This window comes from Anabrus simplex, chromosome 5, assembly GCF_040414725.1.
Source record: "Anabrus simplex isolate iqAnaSimp1 chromosome 5, ASM4041472v1, whole genome shotgun sequence".
In the NCBI taxonomy this organism is placed as follows: domain Eukaryota; kingdom Metazoa; phylum Arthropoda; class Insecta; order Orthoptera; family Tettigoniidae; genus Anabrus; species Anabrus simplex.
Window position 1 is genome coordinate 13,096,243 of NC_090269.1, and position 21,144 is coordinate 13,117,386.

Here is a 21,144-nt window from a genome sequence, read left to right on the forward strand (position 1 = left end):
GTTATTGTTCTTTTCCGACTCCGACGGTGTTACGTATGGAGCCCTAGGGAGTCTTTCACTTTCATGCCCTTCATGACCCTTGTCTGTCTTTGGCTGACACCTTCATTTCTCGACGTATCGTTTCCCTTCCATTCTTTTTCCTCGAATTAGTATTAATAGAAGATGGTTGCCCGGTTGTACTTACTCTGAAACCAATAATCACCACCAACACGGTATAATATTTGTGTATGCCAGTTGGTTAACAGATCGAACGTTTTCGGTAACGAAAGGTTGAGAAAGGGTTTGGTATTTGAAGTTAGCCGCTGTGGCGTTAATTACAGTCCAGCATTTGCGTAGTGTGAGAGTGGGAAACCACGGAACACTATCTTCAAGGCTGTCGGGATTAGAATCCGCTATCTCCCCAATGCAAGCGATCCTAACCGCATGGCCAAGTCGCTCGGCGTCTTAACATTTCCTTTTACTCTAAATCAATATGGATTTCCCTCCAGTAGATGGTTTTCCATTGGGCTCGAGGGGATCAGTGGAACCTAAAGGGTAAGGATAACGCCGATCGGTATCAAATTATTGCAGATGTGAGTCATTTTTAAGTTTATTTTATTGAGTTCTTGCTCTTCATCATGTAATTATGAAACAAAATATTTTTCAAATTGAAGTGTTTTATCCAATTTGATCGTCCATTAGTGAACTTGTGTTGAAGTTAATTGTGCTCTGGATCCATTTGATATAGTGAGAAACTTCAGTAAAGACGCCTGGGTACCCCTTAATAGCACAGGGCTTCCTAGACCACGATACTATGCCCACCTCATAGCCGTTGGACAGGAGTGGGCCACCGGAATCACCCTGAAAAAAAAAAGAACAACAAAGAAACACATGATTTAAAAGCAGTTTAATACCAGCACAGTAGACTATATATTTTGGGATAGATTGCCTTGGGAATATTTGCAGTGAACTTTGGATCACACTTAAGGCGATTCTGAATACCTTGTTAAACAAATTGATCTCTCATTATGGCCAAATTCCAAAGATAATGATTTTCCCATACGAGGAGCAACTAATCAAAATATGTAATGACCATTATGACATTTTTTATGGAGAAGCAGAAAACGGATAGCTGCTAAAGTATTCAGTAAAATATAATGCAGTTTTCGCAATTAGTTTCTTATTAAGATACTGAATTACATGTCATGTTGCAAGAGGTCAAGAATTTATTGAAGATGCTAGACAGTTAATTTGTTTTTAAACAATATACGTTTTAATATATTTTATATAGTGTGTATTTTGATGAGTTTACTGCATTTCTGTCATCATTAGTTCACATTAATTTTATTACCTGGAAATTAAAATTTACAAAATTAGACTTTCAGTCAGCTCCACCTAAAGAACTACTGGGTGGATTCAGTAGTTTAGTTGTGTTTTAGGTGGTCCCAATCCCGAATAAAGGAGAAGGTCTGGAGCGACTACCAATCGCTCTGTAAGAATCATCAACACTCCCGAATAAGATTCGGAGTGGCCAACCTTGAACCCTGTGTAAATCACTTTACTAGCTCTTATGCGATGCCCTTACTGATGAACAGGAACGGCACCATGGACGACCTGGCAGAAATTGAAAGACGTATCCTCCGAAGAATTCATGGACCAATAGTGCTCCCAGATGGAATTACCGGCTGAAAGCGACCTCTGAACTCTACTAACGGTTGGAAATGACTAACGCTAGTATGCGACGAAGCCGTCTGAAGTTTAACGGGCACCTTCTGAGATTGGACAACGGCAGGCTTACGAAGAACTTCTTACTCATCCAAAGCTACAAGACTGGAAGCATGTGGCTCAATGGAGTAAAACAGGACTTAGCTTCCGCTGGGATTTATGATACTGATATCTCAGACCACCCTCAATTTGTAAATCGGTAAATTCGTGGTATCCTCTACCAAAAGATTTAAATCTCGCAAACCTCTGTCACAGGAAAGGAAGAAGAAACTAATAGCAGGACTCAAGAGATATTGGCAACGAAAGCGAGCATCCAAAAAGAACTAGGCATGAGCTCTCCCTAGTGGGCTTAAATCACAAATAAATAGACTTTAATTCACTTTAAGCTGCCTAGAACAGTATAACGTGTATATCTACCCTTAGGAATTCCACAAAGACTATAATGACTTTGAAATAACTTGTTCAGTACAATAATTTGTTATGACCAGAATAGGCTACATTTATTACATTTTATGAAAGGAAAATAAAATGAAAATATGTCAATGGTGGACATTATAAGTTCTGATTCAGTTACCCGCGTGAATGATATACGATTTGTTCTAACCGCTCACCTTCAATGTTACAATATACAGATGAATACAATCTGAATGCGGCAACCTGTAGAGCATGAAACATACTTCCTAAAACTGCAGCAAACTCAATTTTGTCCAGAGGTGGACATTATGCGTTTTTATTGGTTGCTGCTCATATTACTGCCCATAACATTTTCTCCGTAACAGTAATATCTGAAAATTTGAAGTCCACTTGAATGGCCAGCCTAGTGCTATTCTAAGCCCCGGTTTATTATCAATCTTAGTTAAAATAATACTAACGCACTGTTTGTTAACCGTGCGTTAAAATTTAGCAGCATGTTAAGATTCTTGCGTTTATCCAAACATTTCTTGGAAACTGTTAGCCAAAACGGTGTTAATTCTCACAAGAATCACGATCAGTAAGAATCTAGGAGGCAGTGACAGAACCATGCAATTTTTTGAGGGAGCTCAGTTGCGCTTTTGTTCAAATACAGCTGTAAACCAAGGCGCTTGAGGTCAACGTTTATTAGAATTTTTGCCTTAACCGTGAATTTTCTGTTGCTCTATAGACCAATATGAAAAAAGGCGAGTAAAGTCGGAAATTATTTCCATGTATGTACCTATTATATAAAGTATGCAAAATTATGGATCCGTACTCAAAGCTAAAAGTGACTCTCGGCAAAATATTTTTAGCGATTTCAATGTACATAGTGACGGTAGCTAACGAACGATTAAGCAACGTAAAAAACTGTATGCACATATTCTCTCCTGTTTCTCTTTCTGAAAAAGCCCTGTCATATTCCAAGTATTCAAGATAGAGAAGTTCTGCACCTCATGCCCCTCCCATATTTTGAGATAAAAGAGAATTTAACTGATTGAACTTGGGCAGTTAAGTTAACTGAGAGTTTAACAGACTCCTAGTCTCAACCAATGTTGATTAAATGCTAATTTGGTTAAGTTCACTGTCAAATTATTTTAACATGCAGTTAAATGTTAACTGAGGTTGAATAAACCGGGCCTAAGTCTTCAAACTGCTTTAGTAACATTCTTGTTGCATGGACAGTAGATATACCTTCTTAAATTTGTGAATCAACAATGTGAATCTTCTAAGGCAATGTATCGGTGGAATTTGGTGAAAATGATGAGAAATCTCCATTTGTTTTACGTTTCTACTATATTCACACTTTGTAATTTATTTTTGCGCTTTGTTTTATTTTAATATATAAGCCATATAAAGCCGTTAGCGGCCATTTAAATGACTCTGCGTAAGTGGGCGTTGCATCACATTGTCACTATTCTCATAAATGATATATTTAGTTTTGTTTTTCGTAGAATCACCAAAACATGACAGTAGCAACAGGTAGCAGCAGGTAGTATGTAAAATAATACCTGTGTATCAAGAACTTGCTTGGGATGAGATTTTAAAGCGTTATACAGTATGTAAAATACAGAATTCCGATGAATCATTGCATAGTGTACGTGCCCGAAGAAAGTGTTTGTGTCAAAGAAGAATCGGAGATTGCTGTAACATCAGCAATTGCTGAATTGAGCATGGGTTGTGAAGCAAGTGAGAAACCAAAAGCTAGTGTTAGGGGTATTAAGTTAGCAGCTCAGGACAGAAAATTAGTGTAATTAGGAACAAGCATAGAGTGTCTGAACGACAAGGGTTCAAAACAGCCCGAAGGAAACTACAACTCTCAAAAACTGCTGGTGAGACCAGGATGAAGGCAGCAAAAGGTGCTGCGAATTTTAAGTGAACTACATTCAGGTACTGTACTATTGCTCACCTCTATAATTTCAATCCCATTTTTCTCAGAATTTTTCCTAGCACTTTTCAATATTCAAAATGCTACTCATGCCACAACTTTCCACCAATCTAAGATCATTTCAGATACAACAGAGTAACAAACTGATATGCAAATTTTACAATAAATGAAATATTTTAGGAGGAATTTGTTTTTTTTTCTCATCATAATCATAATAAAATATCAAAATTGAGTTATGCCTATGTAAGATACTTTTTCTTTTAGTGTAATTAAAATGTGTCAAAAATGTACATAATTTCTTTTATTATTAGTACTTTAGAACTGAGATGAAATTTTCAGCCAGATCTATTGAACCATTTGGCCTGAGGAGAATTTTATAAATACGACGAAAAGTTTAAAAATATTGTTACAGTTTTTAATATCTCAAAAACTGTTGATATAAATTTGATACTTTGTATGTTGTATCATGTTGATATTAACATGGTCAGAATTATTAGGCGAAAGGATGAAAATGTTAGATTTTAGGATTTTCACAGATGCACTGACAAGAAAACGAACGCTAAAACGAATGTTAACGATACAGCATGGTCCTCAGATATTCTAGCATACGGGTACAACTTCAGCATTTGAGCACCTTCCAGTCACGAAACATTCTTCTCTTCTAGGCAGGAATTTCTGGTTACTTTCTTGATTAGAAAATGTTCCAACCTTTCAGATGATAAGAAGAGGCCATCATTAAAATTCACATAAGATTTGGATATATGTTCTCATGTTGCGATATCCCCTGCCCGGTGATGTTCCCAGCTACGTGGAACCATCTTGCTATTCGAATTCCCAAAAAGCTGAGAGCGAATAAGAAGACAACTACCGTGTGGTGGTCCTCTTTTTATTCTCCATGCGGAGAGCCCGTAGTTTTATGTAGGCTGAGGATAAGTCATGAAAGATCTTCGCACTCTTATCACCTATGCCTCTGTGGGTGCGGCGGTAGAATAACACCCATGGTATTCTCTGTCTGGCGTAAAATGGGACTAAATGGGGATCCAGGGGCTCTTAACTTGGGAGCGTGAGTTGGTGATCACGGGGCCCTTAGCTGATTACTGACTTTGCTTCCAGTTACGTGTGCCAGGCTCCTCACTTTCATCTATCCTATTCGATCTCCCTTGGTCAACTCTTGTTCTTTTCCGACCCCGACTCTTTATAGTCTTTCATTTTCACGCCCTTGGTGGCCGTTGTCTTTCTTTGGTCGATACCTTCATTTTGCAAAGTGTCGGATACCTTCCATTTCTTCTTCTTTCTGATTAGTGTTATATAAAGGATGGTAGCCTATTTGCATTTCCTCTTAAAACAATAACCACCGCTACCACCACATTTGTGGTGCCGATTTCAGCGCGGCCCAAATCCTCACGGAGTGCGCCGACCTCTCTAGCCTAAGACGGAACCTCACCCTCACATCAGCCGAAGGCGCGACTACTGCTGATCTCGTCGTTCGCTTGATGTGTGAGAGTGGATTAATCAAGGGCATATGTAATATTTCAAGTGTTCTGTTACTCAGGGAACTTACATTCCCTTTTGATCCGTTTGTGACCGTTCCGGTTTAATACAATATTGTTAGTTTTTTAAATTTTGTAACTCATTTCGAAATTCCTTCGTTGAATAAATAATTGTCTTTTATTTTAATTTTTCCCCAATTAACTTGTTCAGAGAGGATGATTTAATTACCTAGTTGTACTTTCTCTTAAAACAATAATCACCACTCCTTTTTGTTTTTACGTAAGGTTCTTACAATCACTCAGCACTGTTTCGAAGGTGTTTTGACATAGTGCGTGGGAAGACAGTATGTAGCTAAAGACGCTCACCATGTAGTAGGGTGGGGGATCGTTCATAGCCAGAATTTTAATCTCGTATTTATCACGTTTGAGGATACATAAACCCGGAAGGGGCACTTTCCCCGAGTCCCTAACAATTGCCCATCTATTGTCAGATACAGGAGGATTTGCAATGAAATATGAATAATGTCCAAAACTCACATATAGGGGCAAATTTATAGTCACGATTTCGGATAGCAGATACGAAACGCAAACATGTTACGAGGAATCGAAATCTCTTTTCACACATCATACACCTTTAAACCCATGAGCCGTACGACGCGACGGCCACATTCCTGATGTTCTGAAAATGCTATCTTATAGACAACCAGGTACAAGAGTCCAATAAGGGCCCGCATTTCAGACGGTTTGGTCTCTTTCAAAATCGATGAACTGACAGGTAAGTTTCCCTTCACCATTCTATCTCCTAAATAGTGTATTTTACAATAATTTCAATCATGTATTGGTCTATCAGTACTTCAAATGTATGTTTTACAGATACCATAAATCTAGCATTTTTAATTGAGTTTGGGCCGATGACCTTAGATGTTATGCACCATTAAGCAACAAGCATCATCATCATTAATTGCGTGGGGAATACGCACAATATTTCGTGCTGAAGTCTTGGTGAATTGGAGGAAGAGATGACCACACATGTCCGTTTTTATCTTTCACTGTAGATCCTGTAGGCTGGCCATTTTTGACGCCAGAAGAATCTGTTTCAATTTCTTATTCCTCCTCTGAATTAATTCCAACATTGTCTTCACAGGAAGAAATGTCATCTTCGATCATGCAATGAGAGAACAGATAAGTGTTTGAGTCATAGCACGCAGTGTGAACAGTTATACGGTGATGATGATGATGATCAGGTGCCATCAAGTCGATGTCAACTCCTGGACTGCCTCCAGAGGTTTCGGTCTCAACCATATACCTTAGATCCTTCAGTGACATGCTCATGTTGAATTTGATGGAATCGGTTCATCTCAATGCTGGCCACCCTGGTCCCCGAGACCACTCCACCTTCCGAAGCATAATAGTATTTTCCGAAGAATCAGAGAATCTCATAGTGAGTCTAAAATAAGACAGATGTAATATTGTGATGAATTACTCAAGAGGCAGATCTGGTTTGATCTTTTGAATAACCCACGCATGTGTCTTCTTGGCTGTACAAGAGACACACAATATCCGTCTCCAACAGCAGAGCTCAAATGCATCAATATGTTTCCTATCTCACTTCCTTATGGTCCAGCTTTCACAACCATGTGTAGCTCTGGGAAGGGCTAATGTCTTAACAATTCTGACTTTAGGATGCAAAGATACATCTGAACACTTGAAGATCTTACTCATGCCTTTGAGCGCTGCTTTTCCAAGGGCAAGGCATTGGTAATTTTCTGTACTGTTTGAGCCACTTCTTCTGATGGTTGATCCAAAAAACAAACTATTATCCACTTTATACGGTAAAAACGAAGATATTCTTGGGTGGGTTGACTTACCACCCCGTGTTGTCTATATAGTGTTAAATTATCAGTTACAAGAGTCTCTAAGCATGTGGAATTTGTATGAGTAACTATAGAAAAGCTTGTTGCAGTGATCTAAACCGTGTGGTAGGTGGATATTCCTCGGTGAAGGATATTTACATACACTGCATTGTCCCTTGCCACCTTCTGGAACGCCAGCACAAATATTGCTGGAATGAGGTCGCCCGGAATGAGCTTTCAAGCAGTCTTCATCAGAGTACACTTGAAGTTCTACCATCTGCAGAGTGGGCATCACCATCCCTCCAGACTGAAATAGAGAAGAGGAAAAATTATTAGTAAATATGGCATCCGGCAAAACCAAGGCAGAGGTAGTAATGCTCATCTTCTGTCCACGTTTCTCTAGCAAAGGAAGTATTTATTTATTGCATGTAATAGTTTGACATAATGTGAATTCAGTGCTGTTATGACGTTGATTTCTACAATTATTATACCCACAATAGAGGAGAAGGTGTTAATCGCGGAACATATTTTCAGCCATACGGAGTGGGCGTCAGAATGAGCCGAGTTAGCTTCACGTTAAAGAACAGTACGAGAACCGATTTAATGAGGAGGCACCAAATAACGGTACAATGTTAGTTGTCGTTGATAAGTTCCGTTATACTGGATCGGACTTACGTCAGCGAAAGGGGACCAGAGAGTGACCAAGAACAGTTAGTCCAATCTTGTAATGATTAAAAGGGGGCCCCTCAGGGCGTTATTATTGCACCTTTATGTTTTCTTATGTACGTATATGAATGATATGAGTAAAGATCTGGAATCAAAGATAAGGCGATTTGCAGAGACATTATATAGAGTAGTAAATGAGTTTCAGGATTGTGTGCGACTGCAGGAGGACTTAAACAATGTTGTGGACAGCAGATAATGGTATGATTGTAAATGGGATGAAAAGTGAAGTTGTAAGTTTCACCAAGAGGAAAAGTCCTTTCATTTTCAATTATTGTATTGATGGGATGATAGTAACTTATGGGGATCACCTTTATAACATCCTTTGGCACATGCTTCGGCCTTGATGGCATTCTGTAACAAAAATAGCCTCCTTAAAGCACTAGCCTATATTCAGACCACGTACGGTAGCCCAAATTTAGACCATGACCATGGTCTACAGTTATTAAAAATAAACTCGAGTGTTTCGCCAACTGGTATTTAAGAGCACGTTTCACATACCCCGGTATCTCTTTTTGCGATGAATGACAAGCAAAGGAATGTTTCAATCTTACCTGTAAAACGTTTAGCAGCACCTGGGGTGACTGCAACACGAGATGTACGGATGGATCACTTCCTCCCCCCAGACTGACTCGTCTTATCTTCCTGCCTTCCGGCCTTAAGCCTCATAATCTCCAACACACAGTATCGTGCAAGGCTAGCACATTTGGACCACTTTGTCTACCTGTACATATTGAACTATAACCTGTTCCGTACCCCAGTGACTCTCCGCGTGTGAGCGTGGAATTGCGGCCATGGAGCCGAGCTGAGCCTGGTATTGTTTCTACTCATTTGTCTCATTCTCCGGTAAACATGTAGCCCGGCTGTCATGTTATTTGTAATGTTACATTAAATGGGAAATAATGAAATCTTATTAGGAGAGCATCTCAGAGGAGAGGTGTGTTCATTGCGAAGTCGAGGAACCCACCATCCCGCCCGAAGAAGTCTACTTACTTTTATAACCTAATGAAGACTGTTACACGCCATTTTCATTTCTGAAGTAGCTACTTGCATCCCTATTGGCCAATGTGAAGTGCAACGTGATGTCGTTGCAGTCAACAATGTTAATCATAATCCGTTACCAACCCCAGCACAGTAAAAGCACAACAAAGTGTAACATGTTAAAGGAACAATGTACAATACACAACAGCAATAAAGATATGTGAAACTTACCTCAATTTCATGTAATCTTAAATTAGAGGCTTCAAATGAGGTATTTTTCCTGGCAATAGCAAATCAAGTACATTGCACACCCCATTCGACTAGTCGACATCGAAAGCTTATTTGTTCAACTCTTTTGCGACACTTAATCACACACAATGGAACATCACGTCCACAGTTTTCACAAACTGTTTTATTGGATAGCAAAGCGTGACGTTGATAGAACTCCACTAAATCATTTAAATTGCTTTTATATTTTATAGCGGCTTCAGAAGGACTTTTAACGCAACCACGACAGGCAGACATTTTTCCATTTCATGAACAATGAATCAACAATGTCCAAGTAACTTATATTGGACAGAACGTCAGTAGCGAGTAAAAGTACACAAAGAACTTGTAATTCATATTACAAATATATTCATATTAGACGGATCGACAGTAGCGAATAAAAGTACACAAGGAAGTTGTAATTCATATTACAAACACTAGACGTCGTAGAATGCGCTGCTTTCGTGACACCATTGCCATAATAAATACATTGCGTTACCAATCCCGGCTGAATAAAAGGCAAATCGTGTTTCCACACGAAAATAGAGGTCTAGGGCCGCTTCGCGGCTTCTAACCGTCCAGACCAATGGTCTTGTCCACGGCAAAAATCCTAACCGTCCAGACCAATCGTCTTGTCCACGGCAAGAATCCTAAACCGTCCAGACCAATCGTCATCCGTCCAGACCAATCGTGATTACACATGAAAGTAGAGGTCTAGGGCCGCTTCGCGGCTTCTAACCGTCCTGACCAATGGTCTTGTCCACGGCAAGAATCCTAACCGTCCAGACCAAACGTCTTGTCCACGGCAAGAATCCTAACCGCCCAGACCAATCATCTTCCGTTCAGACCAATCGTGTTCCCTCACGAAAGTAAGGGCCACTTCGCGACTTCCAACCGTCCAGACCAATGGTCTTGTCCAGATCCTATCTTAACCGTCCGCACGGCAAGAACCACTCGAGACCAATCGTGTTTCCACACTAAACTAAAGGCCTAGGGCCGCTTCGCAGCTTCTAACCTGGGGGCTTAGACCCCCAGACCCCCTTTCGTTGTCACTCAATTACTTCCTAAGTACAGAGGTTGTCAGCACTGAAGACCGTTTGACAACATCCTTCCCTAGAAGGCAGCGAGCGTGTAAACAAACGACAAACGTTACGCGGGTGTGAATGTCAAAGGACAATCTTTGCGCGGGTGTGAAAATCTTGACAGCCGGGCTACAGTATTAATCATTCTCCTTGCATATATCTTACATATCCAACCTCCTATAGCCAACGCTAGTAACCTTCATGTGGCTCTTAACTTGGAAGAGTGGGTTGGCGATCACGAGGCCCTTAGCTCAGTCCTGTCATTGTTTCCACTTACTTATACCCCACTTGAATCTATCCTATCCAACCTCCCTTGATCAACTCTTGTTCTCTTTCTGACCTCTACGTCCATGATGGCCGTTTTCTTTCTTTGGCCGATGCCTTCATTTTTCAAAGGAATTTTATCTCACTGATTAGCGTTAAAGGATGGTTGCCCGGTTGTACTTCCTCTTCCATCACCAGCATTTAGACTCGTGAGGCCTACACTGGCTTGTATTTTTGATGATGTCTTCCATCTATAGCTTGTTTATGGTTAAGAGGGGATAATTGTCCTCAAACAATAGTCCCAGTCACTCCTTCCTTGGTCAAGAAGAATTTACTCACGTAAGGATATCCCCAGCCGATCAGAGTCGCCGAAGTCCCTCCAGGTGTTTCTTGCATCTCCTCTGGCAGCTTCACAGGCTGAATCATGCCATTGAATGTTAGTGGCGTCATCAACTGAAACAATACAATATCATCCGTCATCAATATTCAGCATGCTAGTAAACAACGTGGAGCGGGTATGAGTGTTCGAGGGTGGGCCAGCCTGTTTCCAGTTTCAACCGGGTCAGGAATGGAAAGAATGCCATTTAACAGCGAGGATAGGAAATGTACCGACTGCCGAAGCCTGCCGAACTCCTGTGGGGCCATGATTAATGACTGACAGATGAGGTGAAATGGTATTGGAGAGTGCTGTTCTAACGAAAGATAAGGAAATTTGGAGTACCCGGAGAAAAATCTGTCCCGCCTCCACTTTGTCCAGTAAAAACATCACATGGAGAGACCAGGATTTGAATCACGAAACCCAGCGGTGAAAGGCTGGCGCGCTGCCGTTTGAGCCATGGAGATTCTATATTGATAAATAATTTACATGTTTACATGAAGTTAACCAATCAGATCATTTCGCAGGCGAATTCAAGTTGAGTTTGGTAGGCGGTGTTGTTAAGCCTGCACACCGCTTAAGAACTGTTTGAGAGCACCAATCGAAGAAAAAACTTCGGCAAGGGAGGGATTTGGATATGGACCTCTACGCTGACAGGATCGCGCTATAGCATGGACGCTACAATGGCACCGGCTGAAACGCATGGTGTGTTTGTGTTTGATGCTGATTTCTCAGCATAGGTAGCTGCGAATTCAAGTGGATCTTATGAGGCGGTGTGGCAAAATTTGAACGTGGCTTAAGACCGAAGAAGGCTTGCGTTGCAATGCAAGTTCAGATCCACTACACGACTGCCTAACGAAGATTTCCAAAAACAGTATTTCGTAATGTTGCCATATTTATTTTATTCGTGTAATATAGGACTAAGGCTAACAGCGCACGGGACCGCCAACCACCGTGGAACGCAGTCGCGGTCGCGTGGTTTGTTCTCGCGGGCCCCGCAGCGGTTCCGGGTAGTGTACAAAATGTTATGGCGAATAGCAGATCAATCACGCTACATAATTTTAACAAATTTAGTAGTATAAAACTGACAAATAATGTATTCGTAAGACCCCTGTGGGTGGGGGCTGTACAATAACACCCACGGTATCCCCTGCCTGTCATAAGAGGCGACTAAAAGTGTCCCCAAGGGCTCATAACTTGGGAGCGTTGGTTGGCGACCACGGGCCCCTTAGCCCCGTCCTGGAATTGCTTCCACTTACTTGTGCGAAGCTTCTCACTTTTTTCTATCATATCCGACCTCCTTTGGTCAACTCTTGTTCTTTTCCGACCGCGAAGCTATTAGGTTTCCGAGGGCTAGGGTGTCTTTCATTGTCACGCCCTTCGTGGCCCTTGTCTTTCCTCGACAGATACTTTCATTTTTCGAAGTGTCGGGTCACTTCCATTTTTTCTCTCTGAGCAGTGTTATATAGAGGATGGTTGCCTAGTTGTATTTCCTCTTAAAACAGTAATCACCACCACCACCTCTATACGTAGGCTGTATTCTGTATAAACGTGTTAAGAACTTAAATTATGGTTGTCATTTAAGTACTTGTATAAAATTTTACTGGAAGTGGCAAATAAGGCCATATTTTAAGCGTGTAAATAATACTGTAATACTCTCAATCGAAATAAGTATAATAAAATCACGTACAGTATGTTTCAACAGATTTTTACTTACATAGTATGCAAACGAATATTGATAAATCTGTAACGTAACACAAAACTAAAAAAATATGTTAAAAATCATTTAATGAAATTAGAAAGCAAACTTACGCAGTTTTTCTTCTCATCTTGTGACATTTCTTTCCTTACAAATAGGCCTTCGTCGAACTATTTCCTTCCACATTTTAATTTTTAAGAGTCGATCACTGGACTCATTCACATTCATATTCCATAATGAAGGACGAGATTGCATCTCAAAAATAAGCTTTTCAACGTCGAAATCCATAGACAGACGCCCTTTCCCGAATAGAAGCCGTGCAGAAATGTAACGTCGTGCGTTATCTGCCTGTAAGTCTGCGCAAATCGGCCATCGAGTGACCGCGAGGTAGTCGAGTTTACCGCGGCCAATAGCGTCGGCCGCGCACTCGCGCGGTTAGGTGGAGGCCAATGCGTTGTCTTTTATGTGTTTCTACACACATCGACAGCCGCTCGACCGTCAACCGTCGCAGCAGTGCGTTGTTACCCTTATATTTCCTTTCCGTTAATGTTTCATTTTGAGTAACATCATTTACATGAACATACTTTCTAAGTGCCCAAAAATTATAAAACAATATGACAGTTGGCTGCTAATTACAAGTCTGGATCTGGAAACTTAACTGAGAAAATTCACTTGGTGCAATTGTTCGATCAATGGAACGGATGGTGTTTTCCAAAGACCAAGCGTTTTACAAGCGTAGTAACTCGAATTGAAGATAAACTTCTTCATTAGCTCTGTTTCTGTACTTCGTTTTCACTTGTATGAGAACAGAAAATGTACAATCACACGGCTATTTTTTCATGAAAGGCATTAAATGTAGTAGGCCCTACTTCCTTTGTGAAAATTGCAGAGTAAAGATGATGTTATTCCCTTGTGGGTGGGGACGGTAAAATAAGGGCAACGGTATCTCATACCTGTCGTAAGAGGAGACTAAAAGGGCACCATGGGAACTCAACTTGGGAACGTATATTGGCGACCACGGGGCCCGTAGATGAGTCCTAGCTTTCTTTCGACGTACTTGTATCAGGCTCCTCACTTTCATCTATCATATAAGACCTCCCTTGGTCGCTATTGTTCTTTTCCTACCCCGACGCTATTACGTATGGAGGCCTAAGGAGTATTTCATTTTCACGTTCTTCGCGGCCCTTGTCTTTCTTTGGCTGATACCTTCGTGTTTCGAAGTGTCGGACCCCTTCTATTTTTCTCTCTGATTTTCTCTTTGAAGTTGCAAATACCATCGAGAAGAAACAGCCTAACTTCAACAATCAATTCAAACATGCGGGTCAAAATTTTGTTTCTCGACAACTTGCAGGGATTCTTTGAGCACATCATTCAGTTCTGCAGGCAAGAGGGGGCGACAGCGAAATTAAGACCCCCCAGCTAAAACTGCCGTTTGGTTCTCTGGATTTACCTGGTTGCCAACCATTAAGGATTTACGTAGGTATTTCCCTTCTCTGTCCCTTCACTATTGTTATTTCGTCTCCGTGTTTTCCAAATTCGTGCGTTCCTCGCCGCTAGATGTTTCATTCCAGGCTTGTGTCAATATCATACACGTGTCAGTGTCATATGTTACGTACATATGACCCTCTTAGACTGATTCTGATGGTTCGGTCAGCTTCCGCTGTGCCACGACCGGGGAGCCGTCTGGTGACAAATGAACGTACCATTTCCACTTCTATTATGACGTCTAAATTTCAAAAAGTCATTGTTTAAGAAGGCTTTCTCGTGGACAGTCGAGATGACGCAGAGCACAGTTCTCTGCGAAACGTAAAGTATTTCACCTTATTTTCTTGACACGGCATAAGACCAAAAGCCTATATAGTATCAGGGCATATTTGTGTTTTGCTCCCCGTCCTCAAACGTTAGGGAACTTGAAGTGATGTCCGTGTCTGCGGAAGGAGTAGAATATGCTGATACTCTGCGAATCGCTCGAGACCCACCAAATCCTTCTAATATTTCTCGGCCACCTACTCGCAGAAATTTCACTCTCTGCAAATGTTATGCGCGTGGGTGTGCGGACAATTTACGAAATAAGTGTCCCCTGTTAAATAACAATGGATCTGAGAATGGATCGTCGTCTTCTGCAGGATGTTTCAAACGGGGATCATTTACACACCTGGATAAAAATTGTAATAGTACACCTTCTTGTTCTACCTCTAGTAACAACAACAACAACAACAACAACAATAACAGAATTAGACTAGAGTTCCAGGCTGAGTCCACTTCTCAGTCTGTCTTTCCGGGCTCAGGCCACTTTCAATCTGACTATACCATTGTATGTTCTGAGGAAAGAAGACCGTCTCAAGCTTTCTTTGAAGGTCCTAAGGAATGTCTAAAAATTGCCTTTGATACTCCAGGATTTGTTCCATTCCTCAAAATTGAAATAAACAATGAATCTGTTACTGCCTTCTTAGATTCAGGAAGTATTGTGTCCATTTTATCTGAATCATGGTATTCTAATATAAAGTACTGTTGTAAATTTTCTGAATATGTTTCTTCTTTTGTAAAATACGTTTCGGCTAACTCCTCTCCGTTAGAAATTTTAGGATTTATGCACGTGAAATTTTGTATTTCAAAATTTAATTTATTTGTTGCTAAAAGATTGTCCTTCCCTGTAATATTAGGGGCCAATTCCACGGCTAACTCCGGTCTCAGACCTGATCTTCAAAAGATGTTATGCACATTCAGGTTTGATAATAATGTCCACATGGTCATTTTGACGTGTCATTCTGATTCATGTCCGCTCATTTCGCCTCTTCACTGTGAAATGGCGTTAGACCTTACGCATCTACGTGAGGATCAGGCTAACTGCATTCGTAAATTATGTCATTTTCCGACGTGTTTCGGAAATCTTGGGCTGACTGACTTAACTGAATGTAAGATAGAGGTTACGGATTCGAATCCCGTAAGATTTCCTCATGTATGCTATCTTCGCCTAAAATGTATGCCCTCAAGGAAATTATAGACAGGATGTTGAGTGATGGTACCATTCGACCCACCAAGTCGGAGTATTCTTCACCTATTTTTGTGATGCCAAAACCACAAGGCAGCTTCAGGCCAGTAGTTGATTACAGGGCGTTGAATCATAATTTTTTCTACATTCAGTACCCCTTCCCGACGTGTAATCATGTTTTTCTTGGTGTCGTGTGGCTAAGTTCATCATCTTAGATCTACACCAAGCCTATAATCAGATACCTCTGGCGACAGAATCGAAACATCTGACAGCTTCCGCTACCGAATGGAACCTGAACGATTACAACCGCGTGTGCCTTTTGGACTCCCCACGGGCGTGGGGGTTCTTACTAGGCTGCTAGCCAGGATCATATCTGACATTGAATTTGAATAACTTTTTCATTTTTTAGATGATGTTATTTTTTTTCTGAGACCTTCGAAGAACATCTGTAAAACGCCTTCGTAAAGCGGGTTTGACGGTCAAGCTGTCAAAAGTATCTTTCTCTAAACCATCTAAGTCTTTCTTGGGGCATATTGTTTCACCTGATGGAGTTTCGGTAGATCATTCCAGAACTCAAGCCACCCATGGTTTTAGGCCTCCCAAAGATGTTAAAAGGGTTGCTAGATTCATCGGCATGGTAAATTTCTTTAGGAAATTCAACCCCAAATTCGCTAATAGAGCGGCACCCCTGAATCTTCTTCGCAGGAAATGTCTCAAATCCAAATGGGTTCCCTTTCTGGATCTCATATTAGCCCTCTGCAACGCCCCTGTCTGGGCTATTCCAGATTTTTCTAGCAAATTTATTGCACAGACCGACGCGTCTACATCGGTGGTCGTTGCGGTTCTTCTTCAGGAATCTTTACTCGGAAGACGGCCCATCGCCTATGCGTCTCGGAACTTGTCACCTCAAGAGGCCAAATACTCTATTTTCGGTATTAGAAGGACTAGCAGTACTCTTTGCCTTAGAGCCTTTACCTCGAGCAGCCCGGTCTCGAAAGCCAACGGCCGAGAGGATTCGTCGTGCTGACCACACGACACATCGTAATCTGCAGGACTTCGGGCTGAGCAGCAGTCGCATGGTAGGCCAAGGCCCTTCAAGGGCTGTAGTGCCATGGGGTTTTGGTTTTTTACCTTGAGCATGTTAAATTTGAATTAGAGACCGACAATCAGGCCCTAAGCTTGGTATTAGCCAGACCTCGTCCTACCGGGCGCACAGCCCGCTGGGATGTTAGAATTCCAGCTTTCCAGTTTGACGTGCGACACATTTTTGGATCTGAGAATGTGGTCGCAGATGTGTTAAGCCGAATACTTTCCACTGATCCTAATTCTGTTGACTCGGAGGAAAGCCCCCCGCTTTCTCTTTCCACACCTTCTGGTGTAAGTGCAATTCTGACTGACGCCCCTATGCTACATCATGACATAGCGAAATACCAACGTGCAAATCCGGGTCTGGCTCCCATTATGGAAATCCTTTCTTCTGGGGAACATGTCAACCCTTATGTTTTGAGAAATGTGTTGTGTTGCCCTTCAAGGCACGATCAAGAGATGAAAATTGTTGTTCCAACAGTTCTAGTACCTATTATTTTCAAATATTACCATGAGACCCCATTAGGGGGACATATGGGCATCATTAAACCAGAGAGAAGATAAGAGAATTGTTTATCTGGAAGAGTATGGACGGCGAAATTAAAGAACTGGTTAAAGCATGTAAAACTTGTTTGATTAGCTAGCCCACGTTTTCTACCAAAGTAGGGCTATTGTCATCACACCAAAGCTCTCGCTCTATGGAGCGATTATATATCGATTATGTGGGACCTTTCCCGCAATCCAAAGGGAACGGGAATAAATTCATTCTTGTGTGTGTGTGGATGGTTCTACACGATTCTCACGGCTGTTTCCGATCAGGCTTGCTACTGCACAAAATACTATTTATTTTCTCAATTCAATACTTGTATCTTTTGGACCCTGTCAGTATATTGTTTCAGATACGGATAAGGCGTTCACTTCAAATTTATTTCGTAAGTTCTGTTTTCATCTCTCTATTTCAGATGTCACTACGTCGGCATATTACTCACAGCTTCTCTAGCTGGGCGGGTTAATCGAAATCTTCGATCAGCCCTTATTGCCTTCCACCACGAAGATAATTCTCGTAGGGACACGTCTCTACAGTGGTTACCATTAGCCTCTAACTCGGCCGTTCAGGAGTCCCACAAGTTTTCTCCAATCTCTCTTATGTTTAAAATTGTCCCAAACACTCCCTTGTCAAATTTGTAGTCAATCAATGAGCTATTACCAGAGACGATAGGTCCAGATAATATCTGGGATCTACGGAGAAAGACTAGAAATAATTTTAGGGCATCTCATAAGAGAGTGTAAATGAGGTATGACCATGGACGAAAACTTTGTTAGATTTCATGGACCCTGTATTCTTTTAGATTTTCTTACTCCTGTCAGCCTTTTGGTGAGTGATCCGAAAATTTTTTTTTTGTGTTCACCTGTCTCAAGTCAAGCCAGTGTGAAGACCTTCGCTTTGTTCAGTAAATGCCACCAAGCGATCATGTTGCAGAATTAATTATATTTCTTTCCTTAGTATATTTATTAGTTTAAGTTTTATGGAAGTAAAGTGAAGGAGGCCTGCTGCTCCATTTGGTTATCAAAAGTTATGTTTGTAAACTCCAATTTATTTACATTTTTAAGTTACATCCAAAGTTAATTTCGGCACGTTGTTAAAATCCCTTTGTAAACATCTTCCCTTCTATAAGTTATATGTAATCTGCCATGAAAGCTCCTGCCTCCAAACCTGAATCAGAAACTCCATGTGCTCCTCCTCCGTAGTCGCGAACCTTATCTACAGCATATGTGACACCGTTTGAGAAACAGTTACTGTCGCCACAAAATTGAATGTTACAGTGCCCAACTTTCATCCGAGGCCATGTCATATCAAAATGGGAGAGATGCCGGCGCGGGGTTTCGGCCTGCCTCGTTCTGACTAAGACTCCAGATAAACGGCCTCCTTTCAGACTGTCATCATTGGGAGTTCCCGGGAGGCTTGATTCAATCTCTCAGTCCATCCTCGGAATGAGACGTGCTACTTGGTCTTTGGCTTTCATCACCTTGGTTTCAGCCCTCAATATATCGGGAGGATGGTATCTCAGGGTACCTAGGGGTCCGAGTGACTCCATCCAAACATCGGCAGTGGTGGCCTCTCCTGCCGCCAACCCTGGGCGCTACAGCCCGGACTTAGACTACTTCGGCAATGCTGTCAAGACTACTCTATGTGGATAATCCGAAGCAAGTAAACTAGAATGGACTCTCCGTCAATATATACTCCGACTTATTTATTTTTCTGATAATTAATGTACTCAGGATTTCAAGATTTCAAGCTGTTTATCCCATTATAAAACCTTAGGGGGTGGAGGTCTGTACCAGGGGTACACCATCTCCGGCCAGTTAAACTGCGCGCCTTCTATAAGGCTATCTCTACAAACAAACTTGAACTGGTGTATGACCAGATACTTTGGTTTCCAACTGTTAGATACCGGGAAGTACGCCTTAACCCCTTGCATTTAAATGAAGCGCCCTGAAGAACGCTATCTAACACATAAAGTTTGCAACAACTATTTAAAGAAATTTGGACATTTCTCCATAGATGTCTAATTCGAGGGGAAGATTTACAATCCTTAATAATGCAACTGTAAAAATCCGAAAATGTAAATTTTTCTTTCTTCTCATGTAAAAGTTTAACTAGTCTATAATACTTAACTAAAAACAGGGGATAGAGAGTGCGTTATCTTCTCGTAGTCCCCTTCAATATATTTTGAAGGTGACTACGAGCTTGTAACTGTTTTCACTATTGTACATACATACATACATATCTTTATTGCCCACCCTAGTGTACACCATCGGCTTACAGGCAATAAAGACAGACAGAGCGAAACAAAGGAAAACAAGCAATAATAACAACTACATATCTCTTAAAACTACTTAACTACATTTACTACCTCTACATCTACTCAGTATCATCCCACACGTACGCGGATAGCCAGCACACATGCACTATTGTAAATTGTAAGTTATCTTGTCCATCTAGTCACCTGAGTAGTGTGGGATTAGCCTGTGTGTCGTCGGGCTACAAGCCCAAGTAGGGTTTTAAGTCTTTGATCTTAAGGAGCGCATGTATCCCCCTCCATAACATTTTTTTAGTTTTGGGGCAATAACTTTGACCTGCACTTTTTCATAAAGGCCCGGTTGAATGGGTATTCGATACCCTTTATTATTTATTCTATGTAAACTTAAAAGACAACTAATACGGTCTTGTAAATTGTAGGTTGTGCCTAGAGAGGCCTGAAGGTGTAAATTTTATTGAGCAAAGACGCTCTAATCACAAATGTAAAAGTTAAAGGTTGCCTTGAGTAGGCTGTAAGGGTTTGGGAGCGTAGGCTCCCTGGCAGAATTATAGAGCATAGAGGCTCTTTCTTGTAACTTGTGAAAATATTGAATGGTGCCTTTGGAAGGCCGTACTTTGTAACCTTTGGTGCAAAAGGTGCTCGTGAAAATTGTGTGTGATTTAAATATCCTGTAAAAGAAATTGGGAGAATCGTCTCCTTGACTATGTAACTAAACGTAACAGTAGTGATGTAGGGACTTTTGTAAATTGGGAGCTGGATGCTCGAAGTTTGTAAGTAACGTTACTGGGTTTTTCTGTTTTTCCTACTTTGTACCAAACTAGGTCTGTGCCTAAAAATCTTGTTCTTTCGCCTATTGAATAGTTTTGTTAAAATTTAATATCTGAAAAGAAATGTAACCTTTATTTCTAAAGTTTTAAATTAACCTTTGACTGTCGTGGATAGACCCATTCCAGCCAGCACCTTTTTTGACCTCTCTGTTCTACGAAAACGCGGACGCGGTACCAGCTATCATCTCTTTGGTTGCTCCCTCTAGTGGGACGAACTCATATTACTCTAGAAAAGAAAGTTTACTTTTGCTGTTGCCAAACCTTAGGTTTTGAGGATTGTTTTGTTTAGGTATCAAAGTTGTCAGCACTTTAGCTGGTTCCCTCTTCATTAGTGATGAGCCTATCAGAAACTTGCAAATGTTTTCTCTAGCCAATTAAAATAGGTGGTGTGTACAGGAATCCAGCCTTTCAGTAAAGAGTTCTGGGAGCTTCCCCTCAAAAATACTATAAAAGATGGGCTCTTTAGGGACGTATTGTCTGAATTGCTCCAGTTATTTTCAGTGCTGCAAGGTCGCGGGTGGCGTTAGGAAGTCCTTTCCTACTTGGAAATACAGTATGTAACGTGAGCGAACAAAGAATGATTACCCTCTGCCTGTTCCCATTCAAGTTGGCATGGAGTGACTACAGTTTTTAAAACCTA

At 41.1% G+C, this 21,144-nt stretch overlaps 1 protein-coding gene across 1 annotated transcript in view; it reads right to left on the bottom strand.

Moving 5' to 3' along the window:
* Window positions 1-657: 657 nt before the first annotated feature.
* LOC136874326 (trypsin-like) overlaps window positions 658-21,144 on the bottom strand; it is a 69,108-nt gene continuing 48,621 nt past the window's right edge. Inside the window, exons 5-7 of the mRNA XM_068227713.1 lie at window positions 11,042-11,155; window positions 7,549-7,692; window positions 658-840 (exon numbers count right to left, since the gene is read on the bottom strand). Coding sequence (XP_068083814.1) covers window positions 658-840; window positions 7,549-7,692; window positions 11,042-11,155 — 441 coding nt within the window. The remainder of the gene's footprint in view (window positions 841-7,548; window positions 7,693-11,041; window positions 11,156-21,144) is intronic.